Raw genomic sequence first — 26,841 nt, 5'->3', positions numbered from 1 at the left:
CAAGGATGATACAGTGTGGTCCTAACTCATGGAAGTCGTCATCGAAGCTACAAAATTATCTAACTGTACCTATGAGACAGTTAGACAGGCTGGGTCTCAGAAAGCATACGATTGTGGGTTAATGCTTGGCTTCCGGTCAAGTGTTATCAGAGAAAGTTAAAGCCCAGGCACATTCCAAACATTTGACATTACGACATGGAACTGTCATTCGCAAAGTTCATGCTTGGGAATTTCACCGTCAAGTTACCCCCTCAAAAACGTAGAAATGCAATCTCATAAAGCGTACGGATGTTTACTGCGTAACTATCATTGGCTGTAAGCAACCTTCAGGCTCTAGATTAGACACGCCTTCCCTGGATGGCCATTGGTCAGAGCCTGCGAGGTGAGTGGCCATTGGTCAGAGCCTACGAAGTGAGTGGCCATTGGTCAGAGCAAGTCCTTTAGTAGCCCTCCCAACACTTGCAGCGAAGCTGTCTGCTAAGGTCCCTTCCTCTAGTAAGAAAATCTTGCTGACCATCTTGGGAGAGAAAAAATTCTAATGACCAAGCTATTGGGCCCTACAGGAGCTGTGAGGTAACAGCGGGTGAACCTCCCAAACCTGCCGAAGTCTGTGGTGGACACTGAACTCCTGAAGTCTGACAGCAACATATTCCCTGTGCCTATCAAGAATCTAAGCCGAGGAGTGCACAGCGGCAGGGGCCTGGCTCTAATCCCCAACACCGACCTGCTCCAGAAGCCCATCTGCATCTGCAGTGGAGCTGTGTGGAGAAAAGGAACCACATAGCTGGGTAGAATTCTGCCCACTGCAGCCAGTCCCAGGACACAGGCCATGTGACCCTGGTCTGCACCTACTCGGAAGCAAGCATGCGTCAGTCCGTCCGCAAATCCTTTTGACTCAAAGTCCTGAAATCACCCTTCTCAGGCGAACTGACTTTCCCTGGCCTTGGCCAGAAGTAACTCAGGGAGGTCTCCCACAATGACCATGTGCAAACAATACTGTCCTTGTTCATCCATTCGTCCTAGTCCTGAGAGGGTGGGTGGCTCCAGGATACTGTTGGACAGTGGGTCACATGCGTCAGAGGCCATCCCTGTCCCTCTGTGTATTTTCTACCAAGCTTATGTAATTATTTCCCTCCCCCTTTCTTTCTTTCATTCTTCTTTTCCTTCCTTCATGCCTCCCTCCCTCCCCTGCTCCCTTGCTACCTTCCTTCTTTAAGACAGGGTCTCTTGTGGCTTCAAGTGCACTGCATAGTCAAGGGTGGCCTTGAATTTCTGCTCCTCTTGCCTCTGCCTCCTGAGTGCCGATTACTGGCATGTGCTACCACACCTGATTTGTATGATGCTGGAGATCAAGCCCATGGTTTCCTTCATGCTCCATAGGAACTCTACCAACTGAGCTACATCCCCAGCTAAGCCTATATAACTCCAATAACGTCCTCAATTGTGTGCGTACATGTGTGTGTGTGCATGTGTGTATATGTGTACATGAGTGTACATGCATGTGTGCAGGTTCACATGTGTGTTCAGATATGTGTGTATGTCAGTGCATGTGTGTGGGTTTGTACACACGTGTATATGTGCATGCATGTGCGTACATGTGTGTATGTGTGTATATATGTGTGCAAAGGCATGTGTATGTATGTGTGCACATATGTTTACAGATGTGTGTGTGCAGATGTGTAATATACGTGTATGCCTGTGCATATGTGTGAATGTGTGTGTGCATGCATATGTGTACATGTGTGCATGCATGTGTGTTTATATCAAATTTCCAGGATGTTTTAAGCATAAACTATAGCAAAGTTAAGTCAGATGAGACAACAGTCTGAGAGAGAGAGAGAGACCGAGAGGAGGGGAGAGAGGGAAGGAGAGGGAGAGATAGAACAGCTCCGCTCTTGCCCTTTCTCCCCCTACCCCATGTTTAGCTGTCTCTTGGCATTCCCCATCCTGGCCACTAGCATCTCCAATTTCCTTCCATTTTCCTGCCTGTGACACAATTAAATCCCCCCCCCCCCCCCTTCGCCCTCCAACTCCCTGCCTCATGCCCTGGCTGTTTTGTTTTCAGATTGACACTCCTGGAGTGTCACTGCCATCAAATTAGGCTGTAGAGCGTTTTCAGATTGCTGACCGACAGAGCCTAGTGTGGGTACAGTCCCCAGGCAGGCGGCCTGAGCTGTATAAGAAAGGTAGCTGACCCGGGCGTGGTGGCGCACGCCTTTAATCCCAGCGCTCAGGAGGCAGAGGCAGGTGGATTTCTGAGTTCAAGGCCAGCCTGGTCTACAAAGTGAGTTCCAGGACAGCCAGAGCTACACAGAGAAACCCTGTCTTGAAAAAAAACAAAACAAACAAACAAACAAACAAACAAACAAGGTAGCTGAGCCCAAGCCAGGGACAAGCTAGCATGCCACACCCCTTTATGGTCTCTTCTTCAATTAGGGCCTCCAGGTTCCCGCCCTGAGTGTCCCTCAGTGATGGATTATAACCAGTAAAGGAAATAAATCCTTTCTTCCCCTATTACTTTTGGTCAGTATTTAATCACAGCAACAGACAGACACATGCTAAATAAACGACTAGAACAGATGGAACGAAACGTTTCTGAAGCGTTCAGTGTACTTACAGAGCAGTCACAGACACAGGAATCAGCTGCAGAAGTTGCAGTATGCTCAGATTCCATTCCTGCCCAGGCCTTTGATCCACTCAAAGGCAAAGCAGTCTACAGATCTGAAAATATTTTACCTGGCAGCAAGAAGGGGAAAGTACTCCAATATTTGTGATATTTATGACCTGCTCCGAAGACTTGTAATATATTGTGCTCTCTCACACAATTGATATATTTTGTTGTGTTTAGGACGTACAGGAGTATATCTACGGCAGATCCTAAATCAGTTCCCAACAACCACAAAGAGCGACAGATAAAGCCCGTGAACATGCTGGTATATTTCTTGTCTGTTTTTATTTTTATTTATTTATTTTTTAATTTCTTGTCTATCTGTTTTAAAAAGTGCATATATCGGAGCTAAAGAGATGGCCCAGTGGTTAAGAGCACTGGCTGATCTCCCGGAGGATCTGAGTTCAATTCCCAAGCACCCACATGGCAACTCACAGTTGTCTGACTCCAGCCCCAGGGGGTGTAACATCCTCATCTGGCCTCTCTGATCACTGCACACACATGATGTACATATGTACATCCAGGCAAACCCTCATATACATATAAAATAAAATCTCAACAAATAAAAAGAGTGCATCCTGCTCTTGAAGAGGACTTGCATTCCAATCCCCAGCACCTACCACTGAGCTGCCCACAACTGCCTATAATTCCAGTGCCCTCTTCTGGTCTCCTACAAGTGCGTGTGCACACCGACACAGAGACACGCATGCACACATATGGTTAAAAATAAAATAAAATAAAAAAATAAAATAAAATATGCATCAGCATAGGCACGCCCTAACACCTTTGGACCTGTTGTGCTTCATGGTGTCACAGCCCGCACCCTGCACAGTAAGTTACATTGCTTGTTTTCTGGCCATGTTTTATTTAGCAGGTGAGAGATTCTGCATTTTAAGGTGACGCACTCTCCTTTCTGAGACCCTCTTCTTGGTGACCCCAATTTTCATCCAGAGAGCCAATATAGAGACGGCTGCTCCAACGGCCAATTTTCAAATGGGTTTTTAAATTTTAATTTTAATTTGCACATTAAAATGGTTTTCAACTGACTCGAAAATTACTTTTAAATGTTGCTGCGATATCACAGAACCAGCGAGTTGGTGAATTCATTTTTGTTTTTAAAGAACTCTCACCTTCAGGTTGTTGTGCAACAGACTAAACTGTAATTGCCAGGAAGAAAAGAGTCCAGTCTTTGAGAAATCATAGAAAATAAATTTAAAGGCAAAGAGTAGCAATTTCCTAGGCAGGCTCCAAGTGACAGTTTGTCACTGGAATGCATTTAAATACCATCTAGCCACAGTCTGTGCTTCCTAAATATGTGCTCATTACTACAATCTTCCCTTAACATATATTATTATAATATATTCTACATTTTATATATTATATAATATATAATATATGTGCATATATATATATATATATATGCACAGAGAGAGTGGGTTAGTCACTGGCAATGACACCAGACATCTCTCAGGGGTCTTGGAATCTTGGAATGTACCCCTAGAAGTATGGGGACATTCTCATACTTGTGGGATGAATTAAGTTATTAAGAAACATAACGGCAACAGGGTGTGGGGGATAACTGCATTTGGGAGAGGTTCAAGGAGATAAACTGGAATTGGAAGGGCGAATTCTTTGGCACTATTTGCATCCTATGCCACATTCAATTGAATGTGTTTCATAATAAGTCCCATCCGTTCCCCTTCATATGCCACCCTGTTCATTGACTGAAAGAACTCTTGGCAACTCCGAATAACCACTGAGGACTGGGTGGGTATGTCTCCCTCCCAGGAACAGGAAGGTGGGGTGGGTAGCCATGCACCCAGGAAAGGACTTAAAGGGACATGCATGCCACAGAGCATGGTGGTGTGACAACCTCCCACCCATCCCATCTCCAGTCCCAGCCCTCCACTTTCCTCCAAAGAAAACCAGAAGTGAAAAGGACTTTAGAAAAAGCTCTCGGAGGATCGGAAGGTAATCATCTCAAGTCAGAGGATCCAAACGTACCCTCAAGGCTCTAAATTGAAAGGACTGCTCACTTATCTCGAGATGGGGAACAGGGTTTGAACCAGATCTTAAATGTCATGTTTATTTCTACAGACTCCAGACCAGATGGTCAAGCTTAAACAAGAACAAGGAGAGTCTTACCCGAGGAATTTTCTTTTAAAGGCATCGAAAACCAAGTGTACGCTTGAGTACCTGCAAAATGTGGGCCACCCCAACAGATATGCACATCCCAGGGTTATCCGACGTCCCAGAAGCTTCCCACTAACACATCTTGTAGACGCCCTGGTCAGGCCTTAGGGATTAAGAGAAATACCCTTGCTGCATTCCTGCAGGCTCCTCCCCCTTGAAGAGCAGATCCTTTCAATCAATGCGAACTACTTAAAATGCTAATCATTGGCCTAAGTGACAGCAACCAATTCTCTGGAGCCACAGATAATGCTAAACAACTTTCCTGTGATCTTTGTGGGGCAACCACGTGGTGTTTGGTGGGGGTGGGGTGGGGGCGGGGTGGGGGTGGTGCCAGTGGTTACCAAGGGCTACAGAGACCAGCCTACCAGCTTTTGAGCACTCTCCTCCCTCTGCTGGCCTGGCATTAAGCAGAAGTGGCATTATCTGGTGTTTCCGAGGGAGAGAACTCACAACCTACTCTCGATGACCTAAACACACAAGACATTAACATCTACGGTTCACGGTCGGTCCATATGCTGGTAAAGTAAAGGCGGCTCATGCCACTGTATTTAGCCACGTAGGAAACTGTGCCCAAGTTGACACTCTGCTTCCCAAGCGATGATGTGTACACATATGGAACCTTGTGCCTTGCTGCAGAGTTTCTGTCCCTGTAAAATGTATTTAAGCATGAAGCCCAAGCTTCCTGTAGCTCCCAGTCTGTTCTTTGCATTGGAGACAATCACCATTCTTTTTTTTTTTTTTTTTTTTTTCGGTTTTTTTTTTTAATTTTTTTTTTTTTTTTTTTGCAGGTTTTTTTTTAAGATTTATTTATTTATTATATGTAAGTACACTGTAGCTGTCTTCAGACACTCCAGAAGAGGGTGTCAGGTCTTGTTACGGGTGGTTGTGAGCCACCATGTGGTTGCTGGGATTTGAACTCGGGACCTTCGGAAGAACAGTCGGGTGCTCTTACTCACTGAGCCATCTCACCAGCCCGACAGTCACCATTCTTAAGGGCACACTCTGTCCTCTTCCTGTCATCCAGGGCCAAGGAGGCAGGTCCTTGAACTCACCCACCACTCACTGAGTCCAGTTCTCAGCCCATGCTTCCTGCACTGGAGACCTCTAGAAATGGAGATCTCAATGCTATCATGAAGGCACTTGCTCAGAAACACAGTGAGCTGTTCAAGGCAATGCCCTTCCCTCACCTGCTGAAACACGGCGAGCAGGACCCAGGGATTTGCTGTGAACACCAACCCTGGCAGTGAAGTCTTGACAGACAGCATCACTGAGAGCCACAGCACCTTCCTGACGCTCAGCCCTGGTACCACCAAAAGTTCACCACACCACAGCACACAGAGGTTCACGCTCCTTCTCTGCTGAACTTGGAGGAGTCTGCCCCAAAGTGTTCCCCCTTCTCCGGTGACACGGATCGAAAATGCAAGGCACGGTGTCCCTGTCTTAGGAGTCAGGAGCCACTGTGCCTCAGCAGTGTCCTCTATGAAATGCAACCGGTGTCATCCACAGGACAGAAAGCACCACTTGCCATGAGCACACACCACTAATCCCTGCCTTTGGGAAGCCGAGGCAGAATCTCAGGTTCGAAGCCATCCAGAGCCTCCCAGCAAAAGCCTGTCTCAAATGCCAAGCAAAAAATTGTAAATTGTTAGATGGAGCTATTGTTAAGAAGCCTTTGAAATCTTTGTGTTTATATCCAGAGGGTGGCGCTGTTCTCGGTTTGGGTCACAGACTTCTTTTCTGCAGTGGGCAGCAGTTAGTGCAGACTCGTGACTAGTCAAAGTGCTGGAAATAAAGGATCTGTGAGTGTCTAGCCCTGAATGAGACAATGTATCCACCTCCCCCAGGTTCAGGAAACACCGTGGAAGAGGGGGTAGGAAGAACGAGTGAGCTGGTGGATCAGAAAGTGCCAGAGAGTGCCGCCTTCCTAACACGTTCGTTCGCTGCAGAGATTAACTCACATTATCTGGACATGGCACGGCCACTGCAACCATGAATTCACAGCAGCCCTGTTGCCTGCACAAGATTAAGCCAATCAACATCCCAGCATGGATGTGGCTGGTGCTCACACGCTCCATTCCTAGTTGAGGAATTGCTGGCAGTTGATAGTTACTGGGGGAGGGGAAGCCATTTTTTTAAAGGGTGTGGCCACTGGAAGGTAGGTAGTTGACCCCACACCCATAAACCTAACAGTAGATAAGAATGTATATGCAGAAATATGTTGTAGACCTTAAGCAGTGGGGAAAGTATTCCTATATTCCGATTGATAGGTTTAATAAACTTGTTATCACCCTGACCATGGAATATCATTTAGACACCAAGGCTCACAATGGACCAGGCAGCAAATGGATTTCCAGACAATACAGTCCCAAGCCCCAGCTACACAACTCCGCTGTTTCTATAGGCAACAACTACAAAGGCATATAAACGAATGTAAGCATAACCATGCTGCAATAAAACCTTATTGATAAATACGCTTGCACTCTAAGTTTTGACCCTGAGCCTCAGCAGAGACACCTGAATTTGAACTCTACTGTGTGACTTACATCTGTTTTCCACTGTCTACGTTTTGTTAAGTGCAGAAATCTACAGCTAACATATAAGTCACATGATGCTGATTTTATAAAGCTGACAATGATCCCTAAAAACCCACTCCTGTATGTGTGCGCGCACGCATGTGTGTATGTGTATGTGTGTATCTCTGTGTGTATCTGAGTGTGTGTATCTCTGTGTGTGTATCTGTGTGTGTGTATCTGAGTGTGTGTGTACACACAGAGATTCTGAGTGGGATTGTGTGGGTACACATGAAAATGGGGTACATGTGGGTTGTTTCCTTCCTTCCTTCCTTTCCTTCATGTGGTTCTGGGTTTGACCCCCACAGTCTGTTCACCTGCTCTCCTGATGAACCACACCCCCAGCTTCTTTGAACTTTAATTTTGTGTCAGAATCTTAGCATATCACCCTAGTTAAACTTGAATTCCCTCTAACCCATCCAGTCCTTGAAAGTATAATCCTCCTGCCTCAGTTCCCCAAGTAGGTGAGACTACAGTCCTGTGCCACCAAGCCAGGCTACACCAAGTTTAGGAGTTTCTGATCAAGAAAGAGTGTGGGAAATGAGATCCGCACAAACAACAGGAAGAACGGAAGGCAGGATTAAGCATGTATAAGGTCATAATTTTGCAGTTAGTTAAATGTCACATGCATGTGTTTATGTAAAAATCAACTAAATGGGATTTAAAATCCAGTGCCTAGATCCAAGATAGTTGTGAAAACAGAGAAAGAGAGGAAGCTTGGGGGCTCAGAGCAGAGAGCCGGCTGGAGCTGCTTTCTCTGGCTTGAATGAGCACTCTATAGAACGAAACCATCCAACTGCATGGTCTGTGCACAGCTCCGGTCTGCACGCGTGAACTCTGCAGTTCCTTATCTACTTACTGCGCGCATTTGTACGCTCCATGCAGGCCCTACCTGGGAACAAAGAGCATCTCTCTCTTCCTCTATGTCCAAGAGGCCGTTGCAAGGCCAGCTTTGGCCACGCCATGGTCTGTCTCCACACTGGCACTGCTTTGTCTACAAAGGAGGGTATGTTCCCTCGGAGCACACTCTCTTTCCTGAGAGCAAAGATCTCCAGCATGCTTTTACACCTAGTGCCTTTCAGGATGCCAGGCACACAGTAGGTACTAATCACAGAGTAAGTAGATCTTAATGCTCCATGAACTGATCAAATGTGACCTCTTCCATCATCTGAAGGGAACTGTTCTATCATTTGCACTATCGTTTGCACACTGAGCTCCAAGGCCAGTGAAGAAACCCGGGCTCAAACAAAGCAATAGCAAAAGCAACCAAGGTAAATAGTGCCTAAGGAAAGGTATTCAAGATTGACAGCTGGCCTCCAGCCATACGCTCACACACATGCTGCCCAGACACGTGAATACATGTGCCCATGAAGGTCTACACTCATGCTCAGAAAAGAAAGGAGATGGGAGAAAGAAGAAAAGAAAGGTGGGAAGGGAAGGAAAGAGAGAAAAGGAGGAAGGAAGGAAGGAAGGAAGGAAGGAAGGAAGGAAGGAAAAGAGGGAGGAGGGGAGGGAGGAAGGAAAGGAAGAAGAAGGAAGGAAAGGAGGGAAAGAGGGAGGAAGGGGAGGGAGGGAAGAAAGGAGGGAGAGAGGGAGGGAAGGAAGGAGGGAGGAAGGGAAGAAGGAAGGAAGGGAAGAAGGGAGGGAGGAAGTAAGAATAGCAGGAAGGAAGGAGGGAGGAAAGAAGAAGGAAGGGAGGGAGGGAGACTGATTTCTTTCCTGCTAAGAAAAATCCTGCAAACAACACAAGACTTGGTGAGCAGGAAATTGGCTGGGACAAAGCCCCCATTGTGGCTCACAGCTTTGACAAGCAGACTGCTTGCAGAATCCACCATTTGGGGCCAAACTGCGAAGTGTAGCTCTCTGCCGTGCACCAGATGCACTCCAATGGTTATTTTCATGGGGAATGAAAGTGATTCACATCAAGTTATTCAGAGCCATATGAGTCCTCAACTGCAGGCATAAAACAAAGCCATTGCTCCCTTCGTTTTGTGTAACCGCATGTATGTCTTCTCACAGGAGAAACTCCCCACCTGCCCTTTGCAGGAGGCATCATTAGGGACCGGACATTCCATGCCTTTTAAAGCAGAGCTGCTTGGAGCCTGACCCTGGTGTGGGCATTGTGGGTGGGGGCAGGGTAATGAGTTTGGTATTGGCTTTTTCTGTCACTGTCAGGTTTGGTTTGCTTTGGTTTTCTGTTTCTAATGTAATATTTTGCCCATCCTACAAACCTTTGAGCCTTGTGCCTACACAGACAAGTGCAGCCGTGACCCTGACAATCAGAGGTTTGTGGGTGTGGACCTGCCACCTTTCCAAGAGTAGACATCTAATGTTCAGGTATATATGAGGGCCGGAAGGATAAAAGCAGGGCCCGCCCTTGGAGAGGACCCAAATTCAGTTCTCAGGTGGCTCACAGCTGCCTAGATCCCCACCTTCTGGGGATCCAATGCCCTCCTCTGATCCCTGGGGAACACCTGCACACATTTGATCACACACACAACACACGTACACACAAACACACTCGGAGAGAGAGAATGAGTGGGAGGGAGTGAAAGAGGGAGAGAAGGGGAGGTAGAGAGAGGGAGAGGGAGGGAGGGGGAGAGGGAGGGAAAGAGAGAGAGGACACGGTGCATATACACACACCCCACACTTTAAAAATAAGATAAACTCTTAATAGTTGATGCATAAAGCAAAAGTCCTAGAGCTAGGGTGGCAGAGACCAGTGGATCAGGAGGTTGCCAGCCCACGAAATCCATGAGCTAGCGAAGAGACTGATTCAGAAAACAAGATGGCAGCTTGTGAGCAATGGCACCCAAGCTTGGCCCCCCGGCCTTTACACACACGCACACAATCACTCCAACCTTCTCTTTCCAGTCTGGGACCACATTCGGTAGACGCAGATATCCAAAACACATCCCAGCAAAGAAGAGGTAACTCGGTTTCATATCTTCACTCTGGGGCTAAGCTCAGCGTGGAGCGAACCCTGTGGCTGGCCTCGGGGTTGCCTGCAGCAGATGGGTACTCTGCGGTTGTACGCCACTTGGTTGCATTTTGCTATGCAAAGCAGGTAGAAGCGTGCAAATCTGTAGAGTCCCTGTTAGGAGCCCCTCCCCGCTTCTACCCCACAACCATGACCTCTTTGTCTGATGAAAGCATGTTCTTTCTACCCTTTGATAGACTGCCACCTCCGTCAAAGAACAAATCACATGGCTCTCCAGCCACATTCCCCGTGTTGCCTGTTTCTGTCCAGCAGCCCCAGAGCTTCAAGCAGTGTACCTGTTCCCTGGCCCAGCTCCCACCAGTTTGTGTAAGAAAAAGAGTCTGTAGAATAGAGTACATTTGCGGAATCTCCTGCCAGTGTGTTACACATATCAGGTCACGTGACCTACGCAGCCATGCACGGGGGCACCCTAACCATTATCTATATGTGACATTGGAGAAGCCAGCAATGGGCCAATCATATAGGGTAAAAATGGCGCTCTATTTCAGATGCACTGCTCCATCAGATGCTGAGCCCCTTGGATGCGAACTATCTTCAGGTCCTGGTTTCTTAACTGTGGTGCCAACCTTGGGCTCTTGGACCAGGCTACTCTCAGTCCAGGGCATTGTAGGATGCTAGTGTCCCAGGACCCTCTCCCCCTGGCTACACCTTGAACCACAAATGTTGACAGCCAACATTGACTCCAGTTATTCTGAATTGTCCCCTTTTGAATAAAATAGCTACTCAAAGAGAACCCATAGCTTAGTGTAACTACACATTACAGTCTGTCTCCCTGTATCTTAGTTACATACATTGTATTGCATGGGGAGCACTTTCCATTGGAGTTGATGTTGTACACACACAAAGCATAGGGCTCCAGGCTAGATTTGTTGCTCAGATGCCACCATCTTGAAAATCCTAAGACCTTATTCACAAGGCCCTTCATTTTCATTTTGAGACTATTCAATACCCAGCTAACTTTATTCTTCTATTTGCATATGTGCATGCATGTTCTCATGTGTGTGGCCATGTATGTATGTATGTATGTATGTATGTATGTATGTATGTATGTGCACCTGCATGTGGAAGCCCACAGTAGACACAGAGTGGCTCCCTTGACCACCCTAGATATTAAGACAGAGTCTTTCAGAGAACGTAGAGCTTGACAATTCTGTAGTCCAGAAAGACAGGTCAGCATGAGCCTTGGATCCTCTTCTCTACGTGCTGTGCACCGAGCTCACAGGCAGGCCGCCGTGCCCATCTGGCTTTCACACGGGTTCTGGCCTTCTGAAGTGTACTCCTCAAGCTCATGTAGTTCCTCACCGGTTGGGCAACCTCCTCTGCCTAGCCCGCCTCTTTTCAAATATATTTTAAACATTTATTTCTATTATACGTGTGAATATTTTGCTTGCATGTGTGTCTGTACACCACATGTGTCCCTCGTGCCTGTGGAAGTCAGAAGAGGGCCTCAGATTCTCTAAGTATAGATGGCTGTGAACCACCATGTGAATTCCGGGAATTGAACTCAAGTCCTCTGGAAGAACAAGTGCTCCTTACCATTGAACTATCTCTCCACCACCACCCCAACCCTTTTCTCGATGGAGTCAACTCTCAAAAGTATTTCCACTTTATAAAACAATGTCTGCAGTCAGCATTTTGATCAGACCCAACAAAGCCTTTAGAAGCTGATCATACAGTGCTGTTATGAGTCAAAAGCTACAAAAGCCCCATTTTCTCTCCCAAAGAAGAGTGTCCAGCTGACTGTAGTCCTTCATTGAACTACTGTTCACACACATGCACACACACACACACACACACACACACACCACAATTGTGTCCCCTAAACAAAGGGTTGTACATTTGAATGAGGAGCCATGCATGTTGCTTACATGGTCCAGGTTATTGAAGCGATAATAAATAATAGGAATAGTGAAAAGCTGATGATTATTCACCATCTCAATGACATTTACAGACACTGTTAAGTCTCAGCTCAGGCAGGCCTCTTATTCATCAGCTGCTCCTACTTTGTAAAATGTAGCCATCTCTGTTTCTTGTGGATTTCACCAGTATAAACACTAGAAACAATCCTAATTAAAAAACAAACAAACAAACAAACAAAAACCTATTAGCCAATAGCCGGCAAACCAAACAATAGCTGGCTTGTATATGCCAGCTCACAAAAACTCTGTATGGTCTTCAGTCATCTTAACCCTGTCCCTGGCCTGTCACTTGGGACATCAATCAGTGTTTTCTCGACTCCTGTACTGAAGCCAGAAGATAACATTTCACCTTCCAGGATGGCGACATAGTGGAGCAGAACTTGCATTTCATGCTTGGACAGATTGGTAAATACTTGGCTAGAAACCCATTAAGTGGCCAATTTCCAGTTCTGCAGACGCCCTGAACTGGATCACCCCAAAACCTTAATATCTGATGACAACCATCACAGCTCTAACTCCAAAGGCCCCGCCCACAGTGTTCTTGCAATCAGCTGCTGGCCATGGCCCAAAGCTATACAAGATGAAGCCTTTTCCCACCAGAAAGTCCATAGGCGAGAACCTCTTCTGAATGATATCCCTAAAGTGATGCCTTTGGTGTCTCTAAAGTGATGAATTCTGATTAACTTCTTCAGAGCCTCAGATTTAACTAATGGGTGCTTGAGTTGTATGCTTTTGCCTTTGGTACATTTTGTTGTTGTTGTTGTTGTTGTTGTTTTTGTTTTTGTTTTTTTTGTTTTTTTTTTTTTTTCGAGACAGGGTTTCTCTGTGTAGCCCTGGCTGTCCTGGAACTCACTCTGTAGACTAGGCTGGCCTTGAACTCAGAAATCCGCCTGCCTCTGCCTCCCAAGTGCTGGGATTTACGGGAAAAAACATGGGTTGGGGAGGAAGGATTATTAACTAAGTACATTTGTATTTAATGCCCAAGAACTATGGTTCAGAGCTGGAGTCAGGTCAGGGATCTATTTATAGCCTGCAAGAGAAACTCCAGTATCCTAAGAATAGATTCTGCACATTCCACGTTAAAGGGGACAACTAGATGGGGCAGCGGGTAAAGGAGCTTGCTGCAAGACCTGCTGACCAGAGTCTGTTCCCTGGGATCCAATCAGTAAGGGAAGAAAACCAACTCCTGTAACTTGACCTCCACAGGAATTCGGTGGCAAGTACATTCCCCAAATGTGATAAATTAATTAATTTAATTTAGAATGAAGTGAAAAGGGGGAAAGAGGGGCCGTGCAGAGAGACAGCAGCTAGAGAATTAATTTACGACCCTTGAAACCTGAGATATTGACTGATGATCTGGACCTCTAGAGAGGTTTGCAAAGAAGTCTTTATTGTTGGTGTCTCCTCATTGTTGGATTAATCTTTACTATGTCCTCACTACCATTCCCATCTCGAGCTTGACCGTGACTGAGATTAGAAAAGCCATAATACTGGTCATGTGTCTACGTGGTCTACCCGATGCACCCACAGGTCTCTGCTCTCAAGTGAGCAAGCTCAAAGCACAAGAGTTGAGGATATGCCCTGGGGTTTGTCCTATCACCCCTAGGTTTCCGAGAGGGCACCTGCTCGATCCTGGAGCACTGAGAGTCAGTTTTGGGTCTACAAAGCCACATTCCACTGGTAACAGTGTTTCTTTGCTAGAGAAGTGCAGCGGTGAGCTAGATATTTTGAAGCAATGGAACATCCAATTAAAGCACTCCACTGTGTGTGCTCCTTAGGATGTTATGAGGACTGAAAAGGAAGAGCTCCCACAAGGCAGGCTGTATCTCCGACAAGAGTCAAAGCAAGTTTAAGTAAGGATCCTAAGTTCCATCAGCATCTCTCTTATCTGAATTAACAAACTGCTCTGTCTTAAATGTTTGAGCTTTTGCCCGCATGTGTATATGGACACTGTGTGTGCAGTACCCACAGAGGCCAGAAGAGGGCACCGGATCCCTTGGAACTAGAGTTACAGAAGGTTGTGAGCTACCACGTGGAGCTGAGGACTGAGCCCAGGTCTTCTCCAAGAGCAGCAGTGTTCTTAACTATCTTTACAGCCCCTTAAATGTTTATTTTTAAACATGAGGTAATTCCACATTTCTACTACTAATCTCTAAGGAGTTTGTGTGAACTTGTGTGTCTTGATGTTGATTTTTTTTTTTTTTTTAACTTTAGCAGCGTATACACACAACAGGGCCTCACGAGCACTTTGAAAATCATGGTCACTATTTTAAATGACAACTCCATCACTCCCAATGTGTGTCTACACTTCAGCCCCCCTGAGGCCTAACAGTGGATGACACTACCCATATCTGTGGCTATGCTGAAGATCAAACATTAATAGATGTCTAATTCTCAGAACAGTTCCTCCCACACAGTAAATTCTCAACAAATGTCACGTTCACTATCCTTCCCACCCACAGACAAGGCGTGAAGCTAACACGTGTACCTCTTAAAACTCAACTCATGCATAGCTTGCTCCAGGAAGATACTCTCAGCCTTTGCAGAGTACTGCGCTCCCCTGACAATTTCCCTCAGTCTTTTTTTTTTTTTTTTTTTTTTTTGGTTTTTCAAGACAGGGTTTCTCTGTATAGCCCTGGCTGTCCTGGAACTCACTCTGTAGACCAGGCTGGCCTCGAACTCAGAAATCCACCCGCCTCTGCCTCCCAAGTGCTGGGATTAAAGGCGTGCACCACCACACCCGGCTTCTCTCAGTCTTTTATAAACAGCATTTCCATTGCCTTTCTGTTGCTTTGATAAAAGAACTCTGTTTGGCTTGTTCTTCCAGGTCATGGCCCAGTGTTGAGGGAAACAAGGCAGAAGCCACAGAGGAGCACTTCCCGCTGGCTCACCTGATGATCTTAGGAGCGCTCTCTCCTGCAGCCCGGGCTCGCGTGCTTTTCACAGTTTACTGTCCAGGCTCCTTCTCTAAGATGTGGAACATTTCTGTTTCTTGAAGCACTCTCACTATGTACCTTAGACTGGTTTTGAACTCATGAGGTAGCCCCAGGCTGACCTCGACTCCTGAGCCTCTTTCATCAGCCTCCACAGTACAGAGTCACACACTCAAGCCAGCACATCCGTATAGAGATGCAGAAGGTTTTTTGTTTTTTTTTTTTAAGTTTTATGGTCTGCTCTCCTTAAGACATATCTATCACACTGCTCTGCATGCAGGTAGTTGGCGGAAATTCTAAACAGTTTCTTGTATAATTAGTATGTCAGGATATAAAAAGATTTTAATTTGGAAGAGGAAAGAAAAAAGGTGATAATTGCTTTAGGCAGTGTGTTAAAGTTAACACAGTTAACCAGAATCCATAAATAACAGAGGTATATCTAATCTGGGAAGGGGAGGGCAAGGCAGGAACATGGCATAGAGTGTGAGAAAGGCTCATGCGCTCGCGCGCGCGCGAGCACACACACACACACACACACACACACACACACACACACACACATACACACACACCCTACGCCTCAACACCTACTTCAGTGTCTGGAATGCAGACCACGATGATTTCATGAGTTTTTAAAGCTGCCTCGTCCCTGCATATATATATGCATATTATGTATGTCAAAATGCTTTTACAATTATACTAAATATAAATTGATTTGGTTTCTAGAGTTATGAAAGAAATCACTTAAGTTCTACAAATTCTACAAATTCATTAAAAAAAGAATTATCTGGAAATTCCATTTGGCCATAAATCGATCCATTAAACAAGAAGAAGAAGAGGAAGAGGAGGAGGAGGAGGAGGAGGAGGAGGAGGAGGAGAAAGAAGAAGAAGAAACGTTTCCAGTTTCTAGCTCAAGCCTGTGTATCATCAGGATTCGGCTTATGTAGAAGAAACCACCATAGGGACTTAATGCTGCCCTCAACTGAGTCCTCTCTGAGGTCCCTAAAAGGCTCTGCTAAGTGGCAGACCACTTCCATCCTGGGACTCAGGTCTTGAAGGAAATTCTGGAATGACCAGTCTCCTTCTGGCATGAAGAGCGTCCCACAGGCTGCCACTCCTCATTCCAAAATTAGACTTTAGCACAGTTCTTAGAGGCAGCAAAAATAGCGAACTGCCGCGGGGCAGGGAGGTCCCCAGTTGTCCCTGGGGCTCCCTGCTGCTTCCCCGCCAAGGCAGCTGCCAGCCGAGTCACACACAATGATGCACTGGATTCGAAAACGTGAGGACAGGAAAGAAATTATACGGCCCATGGTATCAGAACTCCTAAAAACATACTCCAAACTTAACTCCGTTTATATGTGCGCACCTGTAGTCATGTGTGTAAGGTTCTTGGGTGAGTGTGTAGTCATGTGTGTAAGGGTTTGTGGGTGAGTGTGCAGATGTGCATGCATGCACATGAGTGTGGGGGTTAGAAGACATTCTCCGGCACTGTCCACCATTCTTTTTTTAGGATTCATTCTTTCACTGGTCTGGGCCTTGCTAATTATGCGAGGCTGGCTGGCCAGCATGGCTTAGGCTCCACCTGTCTGCCTCCCCAGCAGGGATTCCAGGCTTGTGCCAGCACACTGTGGTTTTTGAATGTGGTTCTGGAGACAGACCTCGGGTCCTCAAGCTTGCAAGTCTAGCCTTTGCAGACGGGTCCGTCTCCCAGACCTCTTCTTATGTATTAATTTTTTATGTGTGTGAGCTGTTGTTTGGGGGAGGTGCTCTGATACTGAGGGATATTTAGATGTGAAAACACTGACCAGACAGAGCTTTAATACTTCAAGACAGCATAGAGAAGCGTGCAGGAGTTGGGACCAGACAAAACTACCCAGAATCCCTGGCTCTAATAACATCAAGCCTCCGATGCTGGTTGGTTTGAACATGGCTCTTCTCATGTGTTCAGCACGAGGTGGTGATCTAGTTCTTCCAGGTCAGAACTGTGGATGAAGCCGTCCCTTCCACTGTAGGGCCCAAGGGACCTTGGGACACACTGTCTGTCTAACATCAAAATCTGTATGACATCATACAACCTAGTAGGTCCTCAATAAACATTTATGAATGAAGAAGGGATTGAAAGGAAGGAATGAATGATTGCGTTACTCAGAGAAAATCCAGGTACCGTCCCTGGCTTGTCTCAGGAGGCCGGATAAATGGCAGGAAGGATGTCACTAATGAGCAGACAACCAAGCAGGTCCTCACGAAATGTGTGGCATTACTAGCAGCACACAGAATGAGAAGAAAGGAGAGTCAAATCATGTAATAGTAGAGTAAGAGGCAGACACTAAGGTGGCCTTGCTGTCTCCTGTTCCTGAGGTCCGTACCCTCGTAGAGTCGATCTCTTCATGACTGTGGGTAGGGGATGGGATCTGGGATAGAGTGTGTCAGGAAAACGGGGTGGTATTGCCACCATTGTCCCCAGTGGATTGTGATGTCTACCTCGAAAGAACACTCTATTGCTGAATTTGATGAACTGCATGGTAGAGACCCAGGTGACAAAGAACTGTCATTGTCTCACTGGTAAGGGACTGAGGCTCCAAATTTTACACCTACAGGAGACAACATCCCCCAGTGTGTTCCTCCCAGTGGCGATCCTGGGAGCCACCCTTTCCCCTTCTCACCTCCAAATGACTAACTGACAACATACAACAGTTTGCGGAGAAACAGAGGCAGAGGGATCTCACTAGGCTAAGCCCGAAGCCCAGACCCAGTCAAACAGACTTCTGTGTGTGCCCTGGGCCCAGCACTCCCAAGGAACAGGCGTGTGTGCAGCTTTGTGACTCCTGAGTGCTGCTATCCTGCCAGGTAGCGAGAGAAAACCACTCACTTACTAATCCAGATTAGAGAGCACCTGACCACAGTGTGGACAGGAAGTCTCCTGGCTGAGTGTGACAACCTAGAAAGCAGGGGGCACTTCAGAAGGCAGAAGGACCATCTGCAGAGGGCGGGCTTGACTGAGCATTTCCAGGGTTTGCCCCATTGAGCAGTGTGGTCAGTGTGGCCTGACCTTTTCACCGTTCCTCATAAATCAGAGAGTGCCATGTAAGCCTGCTTTAATAATTGTTCCAACCCACAGCTTCATCTTGATAGACTCTGGGATTCAGGGCCACTGAGATGACTCATCCAAGGCTATAGTCTCTGGCCAGAGCGGTCCCCTGCTGGCTCCATTGTGGATGCAGTTGCTGGGGCTTTAGAGCAGCAACCAGTGTTCAGGGAGCTTAGATTTCCTAACAAAGAGGCTAAGGCCAGGGAGGACTGTCACCACCTCTACCAGTTACAAGATTGGCTACTTCAGAAGCAGGCCCGCAGGAGGGCAAAGGTCATCGCTAAGCAAGAATAGAGTTGGACTCCCTATGACTTCAACCTTAGGCACAGGAAACCAAAACACTAACCCCGGGACAGGTTCGTTCACCTCCGTTCCCCTGTATCACGGGGTATCTTGGCTCCCCTAATTGGGCTCTGATTAAAATACACTAATGTTTGGCTTCCCACAATCCCCGGCTTAACTGCCACATCCCTCAGATCCCATTTGGATGCCTTTCTCATTTCATCTGAAACAGGATGCGCCCGCCTAAAAGCCGCTCGTCCCTCCTGGAACTCGCAGAGCGCGCAGCAAATTAAAGGCAAGTGACATTATTTTCTAGTTAAATTTTCAGAGGGATGATTGAATAAATTACTCATACCCCCGATTAATTTTTTCGGAAATAATGAGGAGGCAGAAAAAAAATGGGAAAGCATGCGCACAGCCCCGTCCGCACAGAGCCCCATCCGCCTTTCCAGAACTGATTCGTGCTAATGAGGGTTTTCAAATAAGGTGATCCCACCAAAACTTCCTTAGGACCCCACAAGCATCTAATGGGAAAGCAGGTAAGTCAGGAGGGCCCCCCCCCGATCCCCACTGTCAGGCCAGGGCAACACACACCCTGCCACTCTGTCTCTCCCTGTCATTTATCCTTCTGCCGCCCGCTGAATTATGCTTACTGCCACCCATAGAAAGCATAAGGACAAAGAGAGGTACCGTGAGTCTGTGTGTGCCAAAAGAAAGTTTTGTTGGGAGGTTATCTGGGGAAAGAAAATCAAATCTTTCAAAGCATTCAGTCTTTGGTTGAATGTTTGAACGCTAAGAGTCGACGCTAAGCGGTTGTCTGTGCCAACAGATTGAGCACTGCGCTGTACCACGGCTTTAAGTTTTCTTCTTTTGTCTCCTGCGTAACAAGGTTTTCACCTGCGCGTGTGCCTGTAAACCATGAGCATTCCTGGTGCCCACAGAGTCCAGAAGATGACATCGAATCCCCGGAATTGGAGTTACAGATGGTTGTGACCACACTGCGGGTGCTGGGGATGGAAACCAGGTTCTCTGGAAGAGCGGTTGGTGCTCTTAACTGTCAAGCCGTATGTCCAGCCCCTTAAGCATACCTTTAAAAGTTAATGGAATAGCTACATATAGTAAATATATATGTATTTACTAAAAAAAAAAAAAAACCGTTATATAGTATAGAACTAAATGACCATGCAGCAGATGCTTGCTATATGAATACATGAATGTCATGTAAGACTTTTATCAAAATGTTAGCTGTGGTTTGGAGGGATGGCTCAGCCAGCACTTGTTATAGAAATTGCATAAGAACTTGAGTTCGAATCCCCAGACTCCACGCAAAGCCGTGTGCAGTAGCAGCAGCGTGTCATCCCCAGTATTCTTACAGGGATGTGGAGGTAAGGACAGAAGACAGCCCAGAAGCTTATAGGTCACATATCCTGAAGTATGCATTCACCAACAAGGTGAAAGGGGAGGACCAACATTCAAGGTGGTCTGCTTACTAAACGCTATCTATAAGTCATGTGTCTGACACAGTTCTGCTTGTTAAATGCCTACAGGTTAAAACACCAGAAGTGCCATACTCAAAAGTTGACAGTGGGTATCTTGCTATATGACAGAAGCAAGAGGACATGCTGTGTCTGCTCCATGTTCCTTTGTCAGAAGCTCTTCAGTATTGTGTGGATTTTGTGGTAAACATGGCTCTTCTCATAGCGCCCGACAGTGGTCTGTGATCTAAACAAGCATATTGCATCATGGTCTACTCCTCCTCAATCCTATCAGACAGACAGACAGATGAATGACATAGGATATAGGTGTTGAGATCGGCCTGAACTGAATGGATGGATCTGCTCAGCAGTGGCCTATGTCAAATGTGTTACAAGCTCATCTCCTGTAAACCTAGCTAGCTTTTTACTGTTTTTTTCACTTGGTGAAGCAGAAAACTGGAGTTTAGAAAAACCTAGAACTTTGATGCATTCCACAAAGCTGCAAAGACACCACACTGGTTTTGGAACTAGGTTTGGCTACAAGGCAGCCAGGCAGCCATCAGCACAAGGGACAGTGATGGCCCGAGTCTGCATTAGGTGTGACAGCCTGAGTCTGCATGAGTTGTGTGGACTCGGTGGTAGTTAAATTAACTGGAGAGTGGAGAAGGATCAGTGGGTGGAAAGGGAGGGAGAGAGCGAGAGAGAAAGATGGAGAGAGAAATATGACAGTGGTTTGTGTCATTATGAAGGTGAAGGGATCTCAGCTATGATGGGAAGGCCTGAGACCACAAGCATTCACGCCGTCAATGCAAGTCTGGGTGTGAAGACAAGAGACCAATGTCCCAGCTCCAGACCGTCAGCAAAGAGAGTGAGTTCATTCCACTTTTAGGCTACTGAGGCCCCCCTCCAACCAGTGGAGTGAAGCTCTCTGACACCCCAGAAGGCAAATTTGTTTCCTCAAATGACCAATTAAAATATTAAAATACAAGGCTGGAGAGATGGCTCAGTGATTAAGAGAAGTGGCTGCTTTTTCAAAGGACTGGGGTTCAATTCCCAGCACCCACATGGTGGCCCACAGTTGTCTGTAATTCCAGCTGTAGGAGATCTGACACGCAGTCTACGGCCATACCACCCTGAACACGCCCGATCTCGTCTGATCTCGGAAGCTAAGCAGGGTCGGGCCTGGTTTACTTGGATGGGAGATCCGACAGGCAGACACACAGGCAAAACACCAATGGACATGAAATAGAAATTTTAAAAAATATTAAAATACTGTCTCATCCAGAAACATCCTCATGGCTACACAAGAATAATGTTTAAACAAATGTCTGGCAAATCATCTCCCACATGAAGTGTGTCTCCCACCCTCTTACTTCCCATCAGGCCTCAAGCTTGCACCACCCCAACTGCCTCTGAAATGCAACTACGATCACAGACTCTTGGTCCAGCAGACTCGACTCTTCCCTGGTTCTCTTACCACTTTCGGCAGTGAGCTCTGACCCGATGAAGCCTGCCTTCTCCACAAAAAAGCAAACGTTACACACAGTTTCAAATCATAATCAACCCTCCTCCCCCCCAAATCTTAGAATCCAAAGGAGCTCTTTTTGTTTTTATTGTCTCCAAGGCATTTTTTAAATCCTTTGTATTTCTTTTTAAAGATTTGCTATTTGAGTCTGGAGAGATGGCTCATCAGTTAAGAGGGTGTATGGCTCTTGCAGGGGACTGGAACTCAGTTGCTCTCACCCAGCACCTAGGTTGGGCTACTGACAATTGTCTATAACTCCAGCTCCAGGGTATCTGACGCCCTCTCCTGGCATCCGTGGGTAACTGCAGTGTTCACATGCTTGTATTCACATGCATACATACACACACACACACACACACACACACACACACACACCACTCACACAATTAAGAGCTACGCTTGGTGATGAACACCTTTAATCCCAGCACTCGGAAGGCAAAGTTGAGCAGATCTCTCTGAGTTCAAGGCCTGACTGGTCTAAATGGTGAATGCTGGAACCTGGGGCTTTGTCTTAAAAGGCCCAGACAAGACAAATCCCTTAAAGAGTTCTAGAAATCTTTCTTCTCTTTCTAGAAGATACTGAAGAATTATAATAGCCTCTTCTGGTTAGAGCCCTCAGCAGCATGCAAGGCAAAAAAAGGGGGAGGGTTTCCAAACATACATACACGTGGTGTGTGTGTGTGTGTGTGTGTGCGTGCGTGTGTCATGGCATCTTCAAACAATAACAGATGAATGGCTATGTGTGCTATCTCAGGGTTTCTCTGGCTCAGAGAGCATTTGCAGCTGAACGGCAATCCATCCCCACAGTCGCCCCCTGAATGCTATCACACACAGACTCAAAGCCTTCATCAAAGCCTGGAACATTTCTCCCCAGTTTCCCCTAGCCATCTGTCATTTGTACTTTCTAGAACATTCATTGGCCCTGGGAATAATAACCTCTGATAAAGACATGCGGCGTACACGTGTGGAGGCCTGCAAGCCGCGGAGTTGAGTCTATGGATGTTGACAGATCCTCGTGTCAACGTTAATGTTGGTGCGCTGTCACCTGTTGTTTAAGTTTACTGAAAAGTCCCCTCCTTTTCAGTCCTAAACACGTTTATCTCAAAGTGTCCTCTAAAACACCCTGTCCAGTGACCCCCCCCCCGACTCTCTTATGGGGAGAGAGAAGTAGCAAATGGGTCAGGGTATAATACAATCTTGAGAATGGCTAGGTTAAACCATTCCCAACAGACATCACTACTGTTTATCCCGGGATTTAAAAATGCCCGAGGTAGGAGCAGAAACAAAGTCACATGTTCAACCATTGAGAGAAAAATCTCAGCTGGACGCCCCAAATAGGAGTTCCCAGGTGGTTTCTATTGTGTGATGACGACGACGAGGACGACGTAAGGACTATGTAAGCTGAGGTTTGATGATGCCTCCCTCCCTCGATCGCTCCCAGTCAGGCTGCCCTGGGCTTCTCTGGTGATGTCATAAGCACCTGACACGATATTTTGCCACCTCTCTGCTGCCTCTCTCTGCTACTCCCTGTTTGGTTTTTCCTTACAAATGCTTGCTACCCGCTTAATAAACCCACTTGTTTGAAATCGAAAACACAGCTGTCGCTGGGCCTCCTCCAGGCCGTGCACAACACGTGCAAGCATCCACACGCAATCATTAAAGACAACGCAGATGAATTCATGTATGCATGGGTTACCAGTTAGTCACACTGGGGATTCTTAGGCTAGCGTTCAACCCACACCCCTTACGGTGGTAAGTAAAGAAGCAAACCGATTGTGTGTGTAAAGCAGGCCCTGTTGTTCAGCGTGTAAATTCCCAGAGTACACTCGGTAGCGATGCACGCTGGACAGAAAGAAGACATTCCGGACATACCATTGAATTTTTCACGCTCTGCAGCAGCCGTTCATGCTGCTCAGCTATGGCCAAGGCAGCAGAGTGGACCTTCTGGTAGATGGCCTCGCCGTCTCGTGTTTGAAAAATAAATAACCCTTCACCAGTCTCGCACATCCTGTAAAGACAAAACCGAGACATTTCTGGAAACCCGGCTTTCAGAAGGCTGGCCGACACACTGAGCTCTTCTTGCTCGTTTACTTTTGACCACAGGGTCTTGCTGTGTAGCTCTTGCTGGTCTAGAACTCTATATAGACCACCTTGACTTCGAACCTGCAACAGCTCTGTATGTTTGCCTCCCGAGTGCTGGAATTAAGGGGATGCCAACAGACTTGGCATTGTACCAAGATCATTTGCTCTTAATATGATTATAGCTCATGTGCACATTTACTAAATAAAATTAACTAGACCAAAACAGTCAATGTCTAATTAATTATTGTAACAGTGGGCAGGGAGTCAACACTCCCAGCTGATGTGTACTGATTGGTGGTGGTGGGGTGGGGTTTTGTTTTGTTTTGTTTTCTTTTTAAACTGAGGTAGAAGGTAAGTACTACTTCTCCATTCTCAGTAATAATGCTATATTTCTCCTTTCTACTCCAAAGGAGACCCTGTGGCACTGGTCCCTCCTCCTGCTCCAGGGGCAGTCTGTCAGCAGAAAATCGTCATGTGGATTATAACTTCCAGGGGAAAGAGGGGGTTCCGTCACCCTTCCCTACTGTTCTAAGCTCCCCTGCAGACAAAAGCCTTAAGGATTCTTTCATTTCCAAAGCCCCAGATCAAATTATGGTCCAGCTTCTGGCCAGCATGCTGAATCAAATGCAGCCCATCTCTCTTCCTTAAGGAGCACGACTCTGCTGAATTAATGTGTGGGACACGTGGGAAATCCTTCCAGGAAAGCAGTGTATATGAGTTTGGTGACTAATGTCGAGCATTGAGAAAATGCACCTCAGACCACAAAAATCCAGAAACAAACTGATAAAGGGAGCTGGCCAGGCACCATTATGCGAGAACAAACCAAATTTTTTTCAATTACATATATATATGCATATGGAAATATATTTAATTACTATGAATATTTTAATTTAAAAATATTTACTTTATGTGTATGGGTGTTTTGTTTGCTGTGTGTCTGTGCACCACATGCATGCCTGGTGCCCTTGGAGGTCAGAAGAGGGCACTGGATCCCCCAGAACTGGAGTTACAGAGTGTTACGAGTCACCATGTGGGTGATGAGTATCAACTCTGGGTCCTTGTACCCCTAGCTGCTAAGACTTCACTCCAGTCCCTACTACCCCTCTCTTAAAGAATTTGAATAAAGTCCCGTGCAGCAAGGCTGTAAAGGGTTCTAGTGTGGACACATATCCAACAATGGTAAGAGTTGGTATCTGTATGTCTGCTCTAAAGGACCTGGTTCTCTGAGGCCTCTTCTTTCTACTCTCTTGCTGAGAATGTGAACATTGCCTTACTTACTGCTTAAGTTGTGTTCATGTCTGAAAAACGGTGTAACACCGTGAAGAAGCTAAGGATGTTTCTAGCTCAAGCTGCTATTGTTTGAGTCTTGTCCAGTAGGCGCAATTAATGCCATGGAACAAGGAAATATACGTCAGTCCAAGTCCATAGTTAGCCCAGTGCCACAGCTATATGGTAGGGCCCAATAATGGCAAATACTGCTTATATTAAATGTCATAAATGTGGATTTATGAGGAAATGAAGGAGCGCTGGGAGAGGGGAGAGAGAATTTGGTGTCAATCAGTTAAACTCGAGAAGTTAATGTCAGTAATGCTGATTATGAGATTTTAATCATTATGCTGTACCTATCCAATAAAGTATAAAAGGTGAGATCCAGGACACGTTTCCATGACGTGTTTCATGAAGACATCTCATGCCACCACAAACTCCATTCTCAGCTCCTTTGCACGTAAGCCATAAAACCTTGATACCACTTCCTTGCACCAAGTTCTATTAGATTTTGTGATTTTTTTCCACATCTCTCCCCATTCCACAAACACAGAGGATATGAATTTTATGATTAAGAGGAAGAATTAATCTTAATTGAGTCTTTAAGGGAAAGGAGTCACCTACTGTTTGCCCTGTCCTTTGAGGGCAAGAAGGCTAGGGGGCTCCTGTAGTAGGGCGGTTGAGGTGCTCCAGGGGCCTCGAACAGCTTGTTTTGTTTTGACTAAAACTCATGGTAGAAAATGTGGTTTCAGTTATTACCGAATCCATGCATCTATTGATCTATGGATTGATCATAGATCAGGCTCCATGCTAATGCTTCCTTCCTTCTTGGTCTTCGTCCTCGATGCGCACACGTGACAGTAGAGAATACGATGCTCGCGGGACAATGCTCTCTCTACTTCGTCACTCATCAACTGGCAAGAGTAACTCTGAAGAAGAAAGTGACCCTTTTGGACAATGCCTGAATGTTTGCTTGTTTATCTTGAGACAGGCTGCCATCACCCCATCCTGTCCTCCAGGTCAATATGTATTCAACGGTGAGTTCAAACCGCTGCTCTCTCTACCGCCTCCACCTCCCGAGCGAGCGCTGCCTTTATAGGAGTGAGTCACTCACGACGCTCAATTTCAGCAAGTGGTACGGTGCAAACCCAAGGCTTTGTGCATGGGAGGTAAGCCTTCTACCAACAGAACTATATCCCCAGCCCCGTCCAATGTCTCCTTTTGGAAAACATAGTACAGATCCTTTCTTTAGTGGTAGCATTAAAATCTTTTAGAGGCTGGGGTCAAAAACAAAGGACCAGAGGAGAGCAAATGGCTACGGCATCAAAAACGTCATTCTTGGCTAGCTTTCACATCTCTCAGTAAAGCAGACACACAGCGAGGCCTCTGGTTTGAATGTCAGAGTTTTCTTGTCTGTTTAGTAAATGATGTGTGACCTTTAGTTGTACTGCATGGCCCGCACAGTGGGTAACTGACAAAACCTGGGCTTCTCACACAATTCCCTTCCGGCCTCTTCTAATCTTGGTGCGCAGGCGCTCCCACCCTGCTTGCTTTGTCTGACTGATTGGCCTAGAGCTCTTTCATCAGCACCCTCTCAACACATTAAAATGTTGCTCTAGGCTTTGACAAAACAGCACAGTGGGGGAAGGGCCCAAGGCAATACAAGAAAAACACATCAGTCAGACTAATGGCCTTACATAACCCAGCAGGGCAGGCAGAGCTGGTCAGCTCTTCAGAAAACACAGGAGAAAAACTTCCTGAGGGGTTCATGCATGGAAGAGCAGGAAAGGCAACAGAAGCAGGAGTGTTGGCGTCTTGTGACTCCCTTTCCCCTTTCTC

General features: G+C 46.4%; 1 protein-coding gene across 1 annotated transcript in view; it reads right to left on the bottom strand.

Moving 5' to 3' along the window:
- The window catches only part of Dok5 (docking protein 5), a 151,578-nt gene that overhangs the window by 17,577 nt on the left and 107,160 nt on the right, over window positions 1–26,841 (bottom strand). The window contains exon 6 of the mRNA XM_021193671.2: window positions 23,527–23,662. Within this exon, the coding sequence (XP_021049330.1) occupies window positions 23,527–23,662 (136 nt within the window). The remainder of the gene's footprint in view (window positions 1–23,526; window positions 23,663–26,841) is intronic.

This window comes from Mus pahari, chromosome 3 (genome assembly GCF_900095145.1).
Source record: "Mus pahari chromosome 3, PAHARI_EIJ_v1.1, whole genome shotgun sequence".
In the NCBI taxonomy this organism is placed as follows: domain Eukaryota; kingdom Metazoa; phylum Chordata; class Mammalia; order Rodentia; family Muridae; genus Mus; species Mus pahari.
The sequence above is the reverse complement of the archived record's forward strand: the minus strand, read 5'-3'. Positions and strand labels throughout refer to the sequence as shown.